Below are 15,641 nucleotides of genomic sequence, written 5' to 3'. Positions count from 1 at the left end.
ATCTCTCCTTGCTATTCTTTGGAACTGTGCATTCAAACGGTTATATCTTTGCTTTTCTCCTTTGCCTTTAGCTTCTCTTCTTTTCTCAGCTACTTGTAAGTCCTCCTCAGAGAACCATTTTGCCTTTTTCCATTTCTTTTTCTTGGGGTTGGTTTTGATCACTGCCTCCTGTACAATGTCATGAACCTCCATCCATAGTTTGTCAGGCACTCTGTCTATCAGATCTAATCCCTTGAATCTATTTGTCACTTCCACTGTATAATTGTAAGGGATATGATTTAGGTCATACCTGAATGGTCTATTGGTATTCCCTACTTTCTTCAGCTTAAGTCTGAATTTGGCAATAAGGAGTTCATGATCTGAGCCACAGTCAGCTCCCGGTCTTGTTTTTGCTGAATGTGTAGAGCTTCTCCATCTTTGGCTGCAAAGAATATAATCAATCTGATTTCAGCATTGACCGTCTGGTGATGCCCATGTGCAGAGCCTTCTCTTGTGTTTTTGGAAGAGGATGTCAGTGCATTCTCTTGGCAAAACTGTTAGCCTTTGCCCTGTTTCATTCTGTACTCCAAGGCCAAATTTGCCTGTTACTCCACATATCTCCTGACTTCCTACTTTTGCATTCCAGTCCCCTTTCACGGAAAGGACATCTTTTTTGGGTGTTAGTTTTAGAAGGTTTTGTAGGTCTTCATAGAACCGCTCAACTTCAGCTTCTTCAGCATTACTGGTTGGGGAACAGACTTGGATTACTGCGATATTGAATGGTTTGCCTCAGAAATGAACTGAGGTCATTCTGTCTTTTTTGAGATTGTACACAAGTACTGCATTTCAGACTCTATTGTTGACGAGGATGGCTACTCCATTTCTTCTAAGGGATTATTGCCCACAATAGTAGATATAATGGTTGGTCATCTATGTTAAAGTCACCGATTCCAGTCCATTTTAGTTCACTGATTCCTAAAATGTCGATGTTCACTCTTACCATCTCCCGTTTGACCACTTCCAACTTGCCTTGATTCATGGACCTAATATTCCAGGTTCTTATGCAATATTGTTCTTTGCAGCATTGGACTTTACTTCCATCACCAGTTACATTCCCACTTCACAGATGGGAAAACTGAGGCCCACACAGGAAAGACACGCATCCTGGGCTGGACCCATGCAGCCAGATGCGCAGCCACGGCCCACGACCCAGGGCTGATCTGCCCCGATCTCTCACCCCAGCCCCATCCCGAGGGGCGGAAGGGCGCGCCCCCCACCCCACCCCAGGGCAGCATCCAGGCGCTCCCGCTGAGCACCCGGCGGAAGAGGAGCCAGCGATCTTCTCTGGGCTTGGCCAGACCTCCCGGTTACCATGGCGACCACCACACTTTCGGCGACCACCACACTTTCTGCGCCCTAGCACCTCTCTGCAGGCGGCTGTAGGTACTCCTGCCTCTGGAAAAAACTGGAGCCTCCCTGCGATTCGCCATCGCCTTAGAGACACAAGGCGTCACCCAGCTGGCAATCACTTCCACGCTAGTGATTGGTCGTGCCCAGGGAAGGGCGAGGCTTTCCGTGTGACTCCCGGCTGTCAGTCGGTTCCACTTGCGGGCCAGAGCGGGGTCGGAGCGTTCCCCCGAACGTTTGAACTGTGTCTTTAGACCCCACGCTCCGGACTAACTTAAGTTCCCGCCTCTAGTTCAGACAGGTATGGATGCCAGGTTCTACCCCAGTTCCTGCCTTTGGGTCCCACCCTCCCAAATCCACATACCCGTTTCTCACCCAGCTGAGGCGTTGGATTCGCCCTCCTCAAGTCCCAGTCCCCCTTTCCCTCCGAATTTGTGCCTTGCATCTCCAGATCGCAGCCGCTAATATCTGTATCTGCGAGACTTCTGAATTCATACATCTGGCCTCCAAAATTTGAAATCCTGTACCCACTAATTCTGGATATTTGGATGTTCGAAATGTGTTTCTGGACTTACTCTTAATCCAAGCCTCTGAGAGCCCCTATTAATACCCTGTCCTAAGTTCTTCCTCACCTCTATTCTCCACCCGAAGTGCTGCCAAGTGAGGAGACAGGTCTGCAGCTGCTCCGGCATCTGCACGTTCTGTCCTGTTGCCCCCTCTGGCCCTCGTTCCGAAGAGCCACCATGAACATGTGGTCCTGATTTAGAGCTAAGCAAATTGAGGATGGGGAGTGGGCTTTGACTAGCCCACCTAGCAGGTGAGCTGGCCCAGGCACCTCCCTTGCCTTGCGCTCTAGGCCTATAATAAGCATCCTGGCCCAGACAAGCCATCCATCCCTGTGAGCCCAGACTGATGCTCAGTGGCCAGAGCAGGTGGCCAGAGCAGTGGGAAAGATCAACTTGCTGTCTGCCAAGGAGATGGATGCCTGTGTTGTGTGTGTGTGGGGGTGGGGGCGGAAGACTAACAGTCCTGCAGGAGTTAGAGGAACAACAAATATGCTTGTTTGTTCACATTCATTTGTTCGTTTGAGCAGGTTTGAAATCAAAGAGACCATCCTTCCTTGGTAATTACATGGTTACTTGTTCATGAACCTTTTCTTTAATAAGGGAGGAGCTTAGCGAGCAGAAAGAGCCCTTCTCTGAATCATGCCAGATCCAGTGGAAAGGCCTAGAGTTGACTGGACTCATTTGTTCATTGAACACATTTACTGGGCACTTTGTACATGCTGAGCTCCCTGGCACTGGGGGAGACATGATGCAGAGAAGTAGAGAGACCAGCTGAAGTAGGAGAGGTCAGGTTCTGGGGCAACCAGCTTAGAATTCCAGCTTGGCCCCCTTTTGCTGTGTGACCCTGGGTAAGTTACTGCACCTCTCCGGGCCTCCATGAGTACCTAATCAAGTTGTTCTGAAGAGCAAATAGTCTGATTCCTAGCTTCCTAATGCCTACCTGGGATTAGAAAGGGGTTTCCCAAGGCTGACCTCAATTAAGAGGTGGCCAGGACTTCCCTGGTGGTCCAGGGGCTAAGACTCTGTGCTCCCAAGGCAGGGGACCAGGTTTGGATCCCTGGTCAAGGAACTAGATCCTATGTGCTGCAACTAAACCGGGTAGCCAAATAAAAATAAAAATAATTTCTTTTTTTTTAAAGAGGTGGCCAGGAAGAGGGACAGAACCAGGTGAGGAGGTGTTCTGAACAGGGGACAAAAGAACTATGGGTCTGAAATTGGTGTCTCATGAAGGAGGGAGGCTTAGTGACTCAGTGTCTGTCTGAAGCCCACAGTGGGAGCAGCAAGACACCAGAGAACTACCGCATCCATCCTTCCATCCATTGTTTATCCAGCAGTTACTGTGAGCAGACACTGTACTTCCAGCTGGGGATACACAGAGAACAAGCCTGACATTCCACCCTCACGGAGCAGTTGGAAAACTAGGGCACAGAGGACGGCCAGGGCTCCTTAGCCCAGAGCGAACATGCTGCACCAGGAATTGAGGCGGGGGTTGGGGGTGGGTTTGCAGAGCCTGGCCCCCTCCAGCCTGGAGAACACAGTACCAGCATCCTGAGGCTTACAGGATCAGACTCCGAACTTTGTGCCTGTGTCTGGGGACATGGGGAGCCCTGGCAAATAGTGTGTGATCTTCACCTAAGCAAGGTGACCCCCGACCCCCCACCACAGAGGGCTTTACCACAGGTCCTCCCACCTGCTCTCCACTGTAGGGTGGGTCACTCTTGTCAGGTCTATAAAGATGTCCATTATCAAGTGATCGCTGACGGCCAGGCCACAGACTCCAGACTCACCTTGTTTGATTTAGTTCTCATTTTCACAGACAGGGGAAACAGGTTCAGAGGGGTGGGCCCTTGTCAGCTTTTGAGGAGAAAGAGGCAGGGTTGGGGGGCCCTCTGGATCCTGCTGAGTGAGGGTGCCCAGTGCCTACTACTCGCTTCCTGTTTTCCCTGGGAAGCATTTCCCCAGCTGTGTCCTGGAGAAACAGACAGAGCCTACTCAGCCCGTCCCCATCCCCACAGACCACGGTGGAGAGCCCAACTGCTGCTCTGCACAGAGCAGGGCAGAGGCCAGGGGAAGGCCACAGGATGGTGGTGGGGGAGCTTGGCCTCTGGGTGCAGCTCCCAGACTTCCACCCCCCAGAACCTGACGCCTGATCCCCTGCCCAGACCAGCTTCTAGGCCTGTGTCCCCCCTGGACAAAGACATGAGCTGTGACTGAGACACTCCAGAGTTTATGGAAAGCTCTAGGAATTGAGATGGGGTAGGAACAAGTCTTTATAGTCAGTCAACAAACACCAAAGCTGCTGAGCACCCGCAATGCATATGACGGTGGACTAGTGGGGGTGTTGGAGACAAATGAAGGACCGCCTGAGTCAGAAGGCGAGCTCCCAGCCGCGAAGGTTGACATGGGCACTTGGAGATGAGAAGGCTCAGGGGACTCAGCTCCCCCAGATGACGCTTCCTGCCATCTGCAGCCAGCACGGGTGTGCAGCTAGTGGTCGCTGCGCCTGCGAAGCCCGCCGAGGAGGCGTCCACGTCCCAGCTCGGCTCCAGGGTCTAGGCTGGGGGTGTGACTCTTGCTACGTGCTCTCCACGCCAATCGCCGGGGTCACTGAGTGCAGCTGCAGAGTGGACAGGGCACCCATCACGGTGCGGCCCCTGCACTCGACCAGAGACCTCAGCAGCACAGGCCCTAGCTGAATCAGAAAGGGAGGGAGCTGTCCCCCAGGACCCCTCCCCGACCCCCTCCCGCAAGTGGAAATGGGGCAGGAAACGCGGGCACCAAGGAGAGACAGTGGGAAGGGGATCCCGGCATGGCATGAAGCGACGGGACCCCTCTCGGAGGCTCAGGCCCCAAACAGCCCCGGGCGCGCGAGCGTGGGGGAGGCAGACCCTCGAGTGGAGCCCGGCCACACACGCGGGGCCGGGACCACAGCGGAGCGCAGTCGCGACGTCCCGGCACCACTGAGCCCACCCGGCCTGCGACACGTGCGTGTCGGAGTAGCGATCACTGCGCGCCAGACTTCTGACCACATTAGACATGGCGGCGTTGGCCTCAAAGAGACCTTTGCGCCTGTGCAAGTGCCTCCCCAACGAGCTTTCAAGTGCTGGAAGTTGGACTTCCGCCAGACTGCCTTTTGGGCCCACTTCTGCGAGAACGCACGCGCTGAATGTATACGTGTTCCGTCAGGCCCTGAGGGCGCGTTTACATGCTCGTTCCGGATTGGCCCGTTACTAGGCCGAATCTGTATGCGCACGCGCCACCTTCGCTGACCCGGAAGTTCTCGCCTCAGTTAAAGGCCTCAGCCCGCGGTGCGCGGCCTCTTCCTGTCTGTGCCTGGTCGGCGCGTGGTCAACGCGGAACGATCGAGACGACTCGGCCGTGCCTTCAGGTGAGGTTGCCGCGGAGTAGGGGGTCCGAGGGGCGATCCTGGGTCTCCCGGAAGCTGTGGGTGCGTCCCGCGCCCGGGGCCTTTCCTCGTGCGGGTGACCTGACGGAGGCGCGAGGAAAGTTTCTCTTGCTTTCTCGCTTCAGCTTCGCCGCCGCTGTAGCCTTGCTTCGCGGCGTACTGGGGACGTTGCTCGCGGTTACCTTGGTCTTTGCAGCTGTACTTTATTTACGTAAGAAAATTCCTTAAATAGATGCTTCCTCCTAAATAACAGCCCCTAATGATCTCCTCGGGGTCGGACACCAACTTCAACTTTTGTATTTGTAAAACAGAACTCTTAAACGCTATACTGATGAGGGAGCTGAGCCCAAAGGAGAGTTTTAGATCTGTAGGATCGCAGAACTCTGGAAGAACATGGTTGGGGGTTGAATTCTAGCGGATGCAGCGTAAGGGCATTTGGACTCAGGGCATTTGCCCATCCCTGGGCCGGCCTGCAACTGTTGAGGGGGTGCCTGTCCGCTCTGGGCCTCAGGGTTCCTGGGTGAGAGACAGGTGTTGCTTTCTGACAGAGTGTTTTTTCTAAGATTCAACACGGTGGACCCAGATATTCCCAGCGTTCTTTGGTTGCTAGAAATTTCCCAGTTCTCAGATTGTGCTCTAAACTGACCTCAGAGTTAGTGATACATATGCCTGGGCTTTGACGATTTTTATCCCTAGGATGACGGAGTGGGAAACAGCTGCGCCTGCAGTAGCAGAGACCCCCGACATCAAGCTCTTTGGGAAGTGGAGCACCGACGACGTGCAGATCAATGACATTTCTCTGCAGGTAAGGAGGGTGTAAGATTGTGCTCCCTGGCTGGGGGCGGGGTCACTTGAAACTTGTAGCCTTCCTTCCTGCCAAGTAGAGTTGAAGGTGGCACAGGTAAAGGAGGGATTCCTGGACCACCACACCCACCATATCTGTTTTTCTTTGTATCCTGTTAGAGGTTGCTACAGTTTTTCTCAGGAGATGGTTCCTTCCACAGTAATTATCCCATCCCACAGGTGGTTTAGTTTTTTGTGTTGTAGTGAAATATACAGAAAATTTATTTTTTAGTTTTATACATTTTGTTTTTTAAATGTGTTTCTTATTTTACTCAAGTATCGGAAATAGCAAAGGCAATACTATTTAATTTGAATTATATGTTTTAGAATTAGATAAAAATGGGCAGTATTCATCAAGTCCAGAAGTTTTGCCCTGGAGAGAAGAGTCAAATTACAAAGATTCAAATGCCTGAAAATCTAAACACTTTCCAGTTGTCCCTCAGTGTCTGAGGGTATGTTGGTTCCAGGAGCCCCAAGTTTACCAAAACCCTCAGGTACTCACGTCCCTCCAGGTGCACAGGTATTTGAAGTGTACGAGCCCCAAATTATTATTTTGTGTGAGGAAATCCAATTGTCTCAGCACATGTGATTTTTGTCTTTTGGAGTTCTGTGCATCTTAACAAATTTAGGCCATAAAATGTTATTTAAATCTCATTTATATGGTATATGTATGTATCCCGGCACCATTTGTTGAAGGGACTGTTTATCCCATTGAATAGTCTTGGCACTGTTGTTGAATATCAATTCAGCAAAGATGTAAGGGTTTATTTCTGGATTCTGAACTCTTATTTCATTGGTCTCTGTGCCCCCCCCCCCCCCTTTTTTTGGTGCCAGTATCACAGTCTTGATTACTATAGCTTTGTAATAAGTTTTGAAATTGATAAATGGGAGTTCTCCACTGCAGTGTTGCCCCCACACTGTTTTACACTTGGGCTCATTAGGACATTTGTGGGGCCTTTATAAAAAGAAATTTATGTTTTGTGACTGCATTGGTATTGTTCAGGCGCTAAGTTATGTCTGACTGTGACCCCATGAACTGCAGTACATCAGGCTTCCCTGTTCTTCACTCTTTCTCGGAGTTTCCTCAAACTCAACGTCCGTTGTGTTGCCATCCAACCAGCATTACTATTTGTTATTTCTGTGTAACGCAGGGAACCCGGGTTTGATTTCTGCACTGGGAAGATCGGCTGGAGAAGGGATAGGTTACCCACTCCAGTATTCTGGCCTGGAGAATTCCATGGACTGTATAGTTGTTCATGGGGTCGCAAAGAGTTGGACACAACTGAGCAACTTTGACTTTTCATGTAAATCACAATAACTAGGCACTGAGCCCAACAGAGAATTCAAATCTTGTTTTCACTTTGAGTGTCTTCTAGAGCTGTTTTCCTTCATAGGTTTGTTGGAGGAGGTTTGCAAGCTTAAAACGGCCAGATACTAAGTGTTTTAGTCTTGGCGGGTCACATGATGGTCTGTCACATGTGTGTTTGCCTCTTTGTGTTTTTTTTCCCCTTCTTGCTTTTTTTTGGTACAAAACTTTAATAATGTAAAAACAATTTTTCACTTTTCCCTGGTGTTCAAGAGGCTGGGGGAGCAGAAGTCAGCATGGTATCAAAATTCTCACTATCAAAGGTGTACTGGACTCTACCATGGGGCCCAGCAACATAACCAAATGCTTGCTGGGGTGTTTGGTATTCACAGTTTTTTCTTGCACAGTGGGAGTCCCTGCATGTACACCCATCTGTATACTTCTGTTTGTGCAAATGGTTCTCTCCAGAGGAGACTCCAGTCTATCATGCCTATGTCAGAATCCTGTATTCTTTCCTGTCAATCCTTGGTTTTGTAGAAACTCATTGTTTGTAAATGTTCTTGTTTGTGGTAGAGTGACTTTTATGTAGGGTTCATCGTGGAAACAGGTCAGAAGTAATCCTTTTTAGGTACATAGAGTTCCTCTGACTCAGCCCCTCCCCCAACGATATAGTGTTTACTAGATATTGTCTTGGGACATGTATGTATTCATAGGCAAGATTGTTGAATGATTCTTTTAAAACAGTGGTTCTCTGGGATGGTTCCCCCATCAGCCCTTTAGGGAACACTCGGCAGTGTTTGGGTCAGTGAAGAGTGAAGAACACTTTTAAAAGAAAACTGGGGTTATGGGCCATCATCTCCTTAGTTCTCCACATCTTTCCTCCCATTGTTAAGAAAGTACTCTTTTTAGTGAGCTGGTAAAGTCACTTTGTTGTTCAGTTGCTAACTCATATCACTCAGTTCAGTCGCGTCCGACTCTTTGCAAACCTTTGGACTGCAGCACGCCAGGCTTCCCTCTTTTTCACTGTCCCCTGGAATTTGTTCAGATTCATGTCCATTGAGTCGGTGATGCCATCCAACCATCTCATCCTCTGTCGCCCCCTTCTCCTCCCGCCTTCGGTCTTTCCCAGCATGAGGGTCTTTTCCGGTGAGTCTGTTCTTTGCATCGGGTGGCCAAAGTATTGGAGCTTCAGCATCAGTCCTTCCAGTGAATATTCATGGTTGATTTCCTTTAGGATAGATTGGTTGGATCTCCTTGCAGTCCAAGGGACTCTCTCAAGAGTCTTCTCCAATACCACAGTTCAAAAGCATCAGTTCTTCAGCGCTCAGCTTTCTTTATGGTCCAACTGTCACATCTGTACATGACTACTGGAAAAACCATAGCTTTAACTAGGCAGACCTTAGTTGGCAAAGTGACGTCTCTTATTTTTAATACTCTGTCTAGGTTGTCATAGCTTTCTTTCCAAGGATCACTTGCTTAGATTTTATTCTTTGTAGCAGGCAGGGGCTCACATCCAAAGCCCCACAGGTGGGTGGGGGCTCCCATAAGCAGGTGTTGGGTCCCCCTGGTACCCTCGGATGTCCATCCTGCTCTTGAGTGAGCTTCTTCCACTGCTCCAGGATTACATTGCTGTCAAGGAGAAGTACGCCAAGTACCTGCCCCACAGCGCGGGCCGCTATGCGGCCAAGCGCTTCCGCAAGGCACAGTGCCCCATCGTGGAACGCCTCACCAACTCCATGATGATGCACGGCCGCAACAATGGCAAGAAGCTCATGACCGTGCGCATCGTCAAGCATGCCTTCGAGATCATCCACCTGCTCACTGGCGAGGTAGGGCCCGGGGCCAGTGGGGAGAGTGCCCTCAGGCACCCGAAGCCAACAGCACCCCCACCATACGCATGCCGGGGTCCTCCAGGGACGGGGAGGGACGCGGGCTGGGCGTCTGGCTCATGGGCATCCCCCCGCGCCCCCCAGAACCCCCTGCAGGTCCTGGTGAACGCCATCATCAACAGCGGCCCCCGGGAGGACTCCACCCGCATTGGGCGAGCTGGAACAGTGAGGCGGCAGGCTGTGGACGTGTCCCCACTGCGCCGTGTGAATCAGGTGGGCTTGGGGCCTTTGGGCACATGTGGCCACCCAGGAACAGCCACCAGGCTGGGTCAGAATGCTGCCTGGGGCAGAGGATAGCAACTGGGGATGTTCACCTCTGTCTGCATGTTTTACCTGAGTGTCATTTCCTCCAGGAAGCCTTCCAGGGTTCCCACCCCACAGAGCACATCCTTGCTCTGGCCCTCTCTTGGCATCATTTGGCTGAAGGGCCAGTTCCAGGGTGTATGTTTTCACATTGTTTTTATTTTCTTGGATCATGTGAGAACCCATAGCAGGTGTTCTGACCATTTTTCTGTTAACACTTCAGTGGGTGTCTCCTAGACAGTCTAGTCTGTCCCCACTGTCACCCGCAAGGAATTTAACAGCAATCTGTCGTCCACGTTGCAACACCGGTCCAATTTGTGGCGCTGTCCCCAGCATACCCTTTATGGTTGGTTGTTTTCAGTCAAGGCTTTTGGGCCAGGAGCACACATTGCTTTCCCCATCTCAGCTGGTTTAAATCTGCTGCCATCAGGGGCCCAGGCCTCAGCCTTGGACACCCTTTTCCATGGCCCTCAGTCTGATCCCAGCCCTAGTGGCCTGCTCTGGGCAGCACTCTGGGCTCCCACTGCTGTGCTTGGTAGGCCTGCGGGTGGCAGCGTGGTAGCCAGGGTGTGTTAGGGGCCTGGTACCAGAGAACTGTGGGCCCTCCTGGGGTGGGGGCACCTGCTCAGCTGACCCCCTGCCCCTAGGCCATTTGGCTGCTGTGCACCGGTGCCCGGGAGGCCGCCTTCCGGAACATCAAGACTATTGCCGAGTGCCTGGCGGATGAGCTCATCAATGCAGCCAAGGTGGGTGAGGACGCTACAGGGAGGCGGGGGTCTCAGGGGAAGGGGGTCCGCATTGAGCTGAGTGTCTTCCTGCAGGGCTCCTCCAACTCCTACGCCATCAAGAAGAAGGACGAGCTGGAGCGCGTGGCCAAGTCTAACCGCTGATCCCTGGCTGCAGCTGCAATAAACCTGTTTGCCCTGTGGGGCAGCCCCTTCTCCTGTCTGTCCTGGGCTGGGGCTGGGGCTGGTGTGGGAGCCGGGGGTGAGGGGCCGGCTGAGCCTGGTGTCTGAGGAGTTGGCCGCATTCATTCCTGGCGTGTCTTCGCCCTGTGGGGACCTGGATTCACCAGGGAGGACTCAGCTCGGGAAGCATCGCTGACTCAGAAACCGTGGCACCCTGGGCTGCAGGCCTGGCTGCCCGGACCGACCCGGCCGGTATCAGAAATGAGAGGGGTGGGGTTGCCCTGGCAGAGATGGCACTGGGCAGGCACTTGGGAGGTCCAGCCCACCCTGAGAGTTGCCAGGAAGCAGCCGGAGTCAGGGCCTGGGCTAAACAGTCTCTTCCTCCTGTCTGCTGGCTGCACGGCGTTGACCTAGTTCAATGCACTGTGGGGTCTGCCCGCCTTCAACCCCCAGGACCCCAGAAGGCGGCTTCGGGCACCCTGTCCCCGGCCTAGGTCTCCCCCCATGGACACACTGGTACCCTGGATAGCTCTCATCCTACAGTGGTTCTGGGTGGAAGGTTCATGACCTCCGGAAGGCTGGAGGTGGGGGGGGCCCCCCTTCCAGGCCCTGGACTGTCATGGCCTTGTCAACCTGTGCTTCCGGCCTCCCCCGACACCCCGCTGAGGTCAGGCTTGTGTGCTCCATCCTGTCGGGACCTTCTGGGGGCGGTCAGACAGGTCCTGTGAGAACCTGGAGGGCGCCGGCCCCGCCCACGGGGAGGGGCCCGCAGTGTCCACCTGCGCACAGGTCTAGGGATGGGTTTAGAACCGCGCTGAAGTGCCAGCCCGAGGGTGGAGGCGCCACCAGGTAGGAAGAGGCTGCTGGGGTCTGTGCTTGGGGAACCTGGCCTGGTGGGCTGCCGGCCCGACGTCCTGAGGTTTGGGGCCTCTCCTTCCCCTGCCTCTCCCTTGAGTCTGGGGTCTCCTCCCAGGTCTGTCTGCCCAGATCTCCTGGGAGCCCGTCGGGTCTTTTCTGAAGTCAGATCTGCCTGGGGGTCCCCACGTCTGGCTCTGAGTCCGCAGTGCTCAGAGCCCCTAGACCCCACTCGCCCGCCGGCGGCTTCGGGTCCACTTCCTCCCACTCCCCGCACCCTCCTGCCTCCTCCATGCTCTCTGCTCCTCCGGCAACCCTTCCCGGTGTTGGTCCCTCCAGAGCACGGCCGCTGACTGCCTCTCCCCGCAGGCCGGCCCGGATGCCCTGCCCTCGGCCACCCTGGCTCCGCCGCCCGCGGGCCCCCCGGGGCTCGGGCCCCAGCACCCCGGGCTCCGCGTGCACCCCGCACTGCCCCGATAGGGGAGAGGACGAGGAAGAGGGCGGCGAAGAGGAGGCCGACGGCAGCCCGGCCCCCATGCTGGCCCCCGCCTCCCCGGTGGAGTGCCTCATTTGCGTGTCGCCTTTCGACGGCGTGTTCAAGCTGCCCAAGAGCCTGGACTGCGGCCACGTCTTCTGCCTCGAGTGCCTGGCCCGCCTGTCTCTGGCCACGGCGGGCGGCGGCGCGGCGGTGGCCTGCCCGGTGTGCCGCGCGCCCACGCGCCTGGCCCCGCGCCGCGGGCTCCCCGCGCTGCCCACGCAGCTCGGCCTGCTGCCTGGCCCCGCGCGCGTCCCGCCGGCGCCCCCGGGCTCCGTGCGCTTCGACCGCCGGCGCGGCCTGCTCTATCTGCGGCCGCCGCCGCCCGGACCCGGGCTGCGCAAGGCCCGCGCGCCGCCACCGCCGCCGCCGTTGCGCCTCGGCCGCCCGCTGTCGCGCCGCCTGTCGCTGGCGCGCTCGGCCTGGCTCTTCCACGCGGCCGTCGTCCTGGCCGTGCTGGTGGCCGCGGGGCTCGTGGTCTCGGGCGTCTACATCTTCTTCCTCATCCCGCGCGCCACCACCGCCCACCCTGCGCGGCCCCAGCTCGTGGCCCTTGCCCCGGCTCCCGGCCTCTCCTGGTTCCCGCCTCGGCCCACCGCCCCAGCGCTCCGGACCCCCGGCAGGACGCCGCGCCCCGCGAGCCCCGACCCGGACTGGAGCCCCAGCCCGGACTCGGGTCCCGACCCGGACGCCATCCCACCCGGGGCTTTGGAGCCCGAGGGGCTCCCGAAGGACACAGAGACATCTGTTGGGCCCTCGGAGCGCGCGGGGGGCGGGGCGGACGCTGGCCCTGACCGGACCCCGCAGGCACGGGGCGCGGGGGCCCGGGGGTCGTCCTGAGGCTCCCCGTGATCCCTCCGGAGACATCGGCGGGTGCGGGGAAAGGGCGCCCTGCTCCAGCGAGGCCCGGCGGCTCATTCCGGGCGTCCTCAGGAGGCAGGGACCCTCTCGAGGAGCAGCCCCGACTGCAGTGCCTAACCCGTGGTCCACCGCTGGAGGAGTCCCGTGGGTGTCGAGGCCCCGCGGGGAGGCACTCATCAACGAGCCAGGGGTGCCCTTGGTCCGCATCTCTCCTGGGACTCCAGTCCCTGGGGCAGCATCCCGCGGGGCCCTGCTAGGGGCACCCCCCGATCCTGAGCCTCAGAAGTGTCCCCCAAGTCATCATTGCCCCAGGAGAACTTTCAGCCCTGGCTGGCACTCTGATTTGACTCATCCTTTGGGCTTTTGCTGGGTCCCTGGCCACGTCTGCGAGTGGCCGGGACCAACCACCCTGCTCCTTCCCAGACTGGGTACTGCCTGCAGGCTGGGCCTGGGTGGGATCCAGCCGTCCCCATGCAAGGCCTGCGTGGTGGCCTTGCGCACCCAGCTGGGGCTGGGGCTGGGGCCTGCCGGGAAGGGGCCTGGCCAGGCCTGCGGAGGGACAGACGGCCCGGGCCTCCCAGGCGGACTTCCGCTTGGGCCCGGAACAGCAGCTTGCAGTTGGCCCTCACTCCTGCTGTTGGGGGTGGCTTCTGGAGTTCTCTAGAAGCCTCCTCTTGTGAGGGCAGCCGTGGTCTGGCTCAGAGCGGCCAAGGTTGCCTGCAGGTCAGGCTGTGTCGGTGGGGATCGCTCCCCACATTCCTGGCCTGCCCCGGGGGTCCTGGGCCCTCTGCCCACCACGAGCCCCCATCACCCGCATCTCCACCCGCCGAATGCTCAGCGTCAGTCTCTGCCCTCCTTCAGCACCTTGTCAGCACTGAGGGCGAGGGGGCCTCCGCCCTCCCTGTGGACAGCAGCTTGCAGGGAGGAGGTCCTCCTCCTGGAAGCCTTCCTGAATTATCACAGTGGGGCAGATGGCAGCTCCTCACCACACAAACTGGACAAGGGCCTTCTGTCTCCCCCGCTTGCAGGCGCGCTGTGTGGCAGGGCGGCATCCAGCGTTTTCCAGGGAGAAATGTCACTTCTTTGGGGCTGGGGGCACCTGGTTGATTGTTCACATGTGTGTCCTCAGGACCTGGCACACAACGGGTGCCGAATAGCTCTGTAGGAAGGGACGGCCCTGCAGGGACTGCTGCGGGCACCTTGGTTCACCCGGCTCCCGGCATCCTCGCCCAGGCGCGTCAGCAGAGCTGCTTCTGCCGGGATCTGCTGCTTCGTCTGAGGGAGTGTCTCCCTGGACTAGTTCCTGTCCAACATCTGGGCCAATGATGCCCGCAGGGGCCTGGACCGGGGCGCTACGTCTGCCCCACAGGGAGGAGACTGGTTGGGCAGGAGCAGGGCTGACTGATGGTCTGTATAGGTTTGCCCAGCTGCTACAACAAATCACCACTGACTCAGTTCCTTAGAACAGCACATGGCACTTATCTTCCTCATTCTCTTCCTCACTTTCCTGCTGCACTCTTTCTGCAAAGGACACCAGGATTGCACTGAGCTCACCCAGATAATCGAGGACATCTCCAACTCCATATCCTTAACTTCATCACCTCTGTAAAGTCCATCTTTACTGTTAAGTAACAGATTCACTTTCTAGGTATTGGGGGGGGGGGCATTATTCAGCTTTCACAGGGTCTCAAATATCTACCTCCTCATCCCTCGCCTCTTCCACTACAGGCTGGGAAGAGTTGAGGTGGGGCATAGAATGGGCAGAGATGGGCCCAGCAGCAGGGGTGCTCAGAAAGGAGCCCTTGGCTGTCAGGTGCACAGAAGAGGAAGAGACAATGCTTTCTGCCTGAAGGGGCTCAAGGAAGGCTGCCTGGAGGAATAGTACCTTCGAGAATGCACTGAGTCAGGGGGACCTGAGGGAGGGAGCTGGTGATTGAGGGCAGCTGGCAGGGCTGGCTCCTCCTTGTGAAGCGGGGCAGGACCTTGCTCCCAGACCTTGTTCTCTGCCTGTCCTTTGCCTGTGGATAACTCTAGTCCAAGAAGAAGTTTAATCAGAGAAGTGAGAAACAAAGGAAAACAGTCTAAGGAGACTAAATAATAATAATGTAGTCAGTAAGTGTATTCAAGGACCTCCAATTCTTTCTCATGGGCTATAGATAACATTTGGAGCCATATCCTGTGAGCTGCCTTATAGATACCAAAACACCAGCTGGAGAAGTTGGTCACCAGGTACGTGATGACCAAACTGTACCCAGGACTTGAGCTGCCACAATTCTGAGAATTGATCACAAAGAATTGGGAACAAGGGCACCCAGGACTGAAAAACTACACCTAAAACAACCAAGATGATGCTGGTCAGACCACTGATGACCAACTTGAAGCGGACTGTTAGGGATGACGGTGCTGTTTCTGCATGTAGTCCCCCCCAACTTTGTCTGTGAAAGCTCTCACTGCCTGCTTCTCAGAGGGGGGAGTTGGCCTTTGGACAGACGGCTGCCACCCTCCCCGCCAGTTGCCAGCATCTGAAATAAAGCAAATTTTCCTTTCCTCCAACCTGGCTAGCTTATTGGCTTTGGAGTGGCGAGCAGCCAGACACCCCCCAAGCATACATTTTGGTAACACGTGTCCTAACCTGCTTCCCCCTCCAAACTGTGGGGAGTGGTTTCTTCTCTACCCTCCCAGATGGGAGCCTGAAACCTCGTTCTCTCTTCCTGTAAAATGCAGCTGATGACTGAGCTCAGGGTCACTGAGCAGCCCTGTTAGCTGATTACTACCTCGATGTG

The 15,641-nt window shown here is 55.7% G+C and overlaps 2 protein-coding genes and 1 long non-coding RNA gene across 3 annotated transcripts; 2 read left to right on the top strand and 1 right to left on the bottom strand.

The window, feature by feature from the left end:
- Positions 1 to 4,163: 4,163 nt before the first annotated feature.
- On the bottom strand, positions 4,164 to 5,200 carry LOC110141270 (uncharacterized). Its single transcript, XR_002315019.2, has 2 exons — positions 4,841 to 5,200; positions 4,164 to 4,569 (listed from the first exon to the last, which is right to left on the bottom strand). It is a non-coding gene; the product is annotated as an uncharacterized lncRNA (long non-coding RNA).
- Positions 5,201 to 5,230: 30 nt separating this feature from the next.
- On the top strand, positions 5,231 to 10,627 carry RPS5 (ribosomal protein S5). Its single transcript, XM_020899966.2, has 6 exons — positions 5,231 to 5,340; positions 6,055 to 6,163; positions 9,127 to 9,336; positions 9,481 to 9,609; positions 10,347 to 10,445; positions 10,521 to 10,627. Exons 2-6 carry the CDS (start codon positions 6,056 to 6,058, stop codon positions 10,587 to 10,589), a joined length of 615 nt encoding a protein of 204 aa, XP_020755625.1. The 5' UTR covers positions 5,231 to 5,340; position 6,055; the 3' UTR covers positions 10,590 to 10,627.
- A 78-nt stretch (positions 10,628 to 10,705) lies between these two features.
- RNF225 (ring finger protein 225) lies at positions 10,706 to 15,411 on the top strand. The gene has a single exon (XM_070451644.1). The coding sequence runs from the start codon at positions 11,755 to 11,757 to the stop codon at positions 12,835 to 12,837; it is 1,083 nt and encodes a 360-aa protein (XP_070307745.1). The 5' UTR covers positions 10,706 to 11,754; the 3' UTR covers positions 12,838 to 15,411.
- The last annotated feature ends 230 nt before the right edge of the window (positions 15,412 to 15,641 follow it).

The sequence above is a fragment of the Odocoileus virginianus genome, chromosome 20 (assembly GCF_023699985.2).
Source record: "Odocoileus virginianus isolate 20LAN1187 ecotype Illinois chromosome 20, Ovbor_1.2, whole genome shotgun sequence".
NCBI lineage: Eukaryota > Metazoa > Chordata > Mammalia > Artiodactyla > Cervidae > Odocoileus > Odocoileus virginianus.
Note: the sequence above shows the minus strand (reverse complement) of the source record. Positions and strands in the feature narration are given on the sequence as shown.

What these genes read in the sequence shown, in the direction of transcription:
- RPS5 (XM_020899966.2), top strand. Translation starts at nt 6,056, where the DNA reads ATGACGGAGTGGGAAACAGCTGCGCCTGCAGTAGCAGAGACCCCCGAC. An exon ending in TCAATGACATTTCTCTGCAG is followed by an intron (nt 6,164 to 9,126) that starts GTAAGGAGGGTG and finishes CCACTGCTCCAG; the next exon opens with GATTACATTGCTGTCAAGGA. An exon ending in TCCACCTGCTCACTGGCGAG is followed by an intron (nt 9,337 to 9,480) that starts GTAGGGCCCGGG and finishes CGCGCCCCCCAG; the next exon opens with AACCCCCTGCAGGTCCTGGT.
- RNF225 (XM_070451644.1), top strand. Translation starts at nt 11,755, where the DNA reads ATGCTCTCTGCTCCTCCGGCAACCCTTCCCGGTGTTGGTCCCTCCAGA.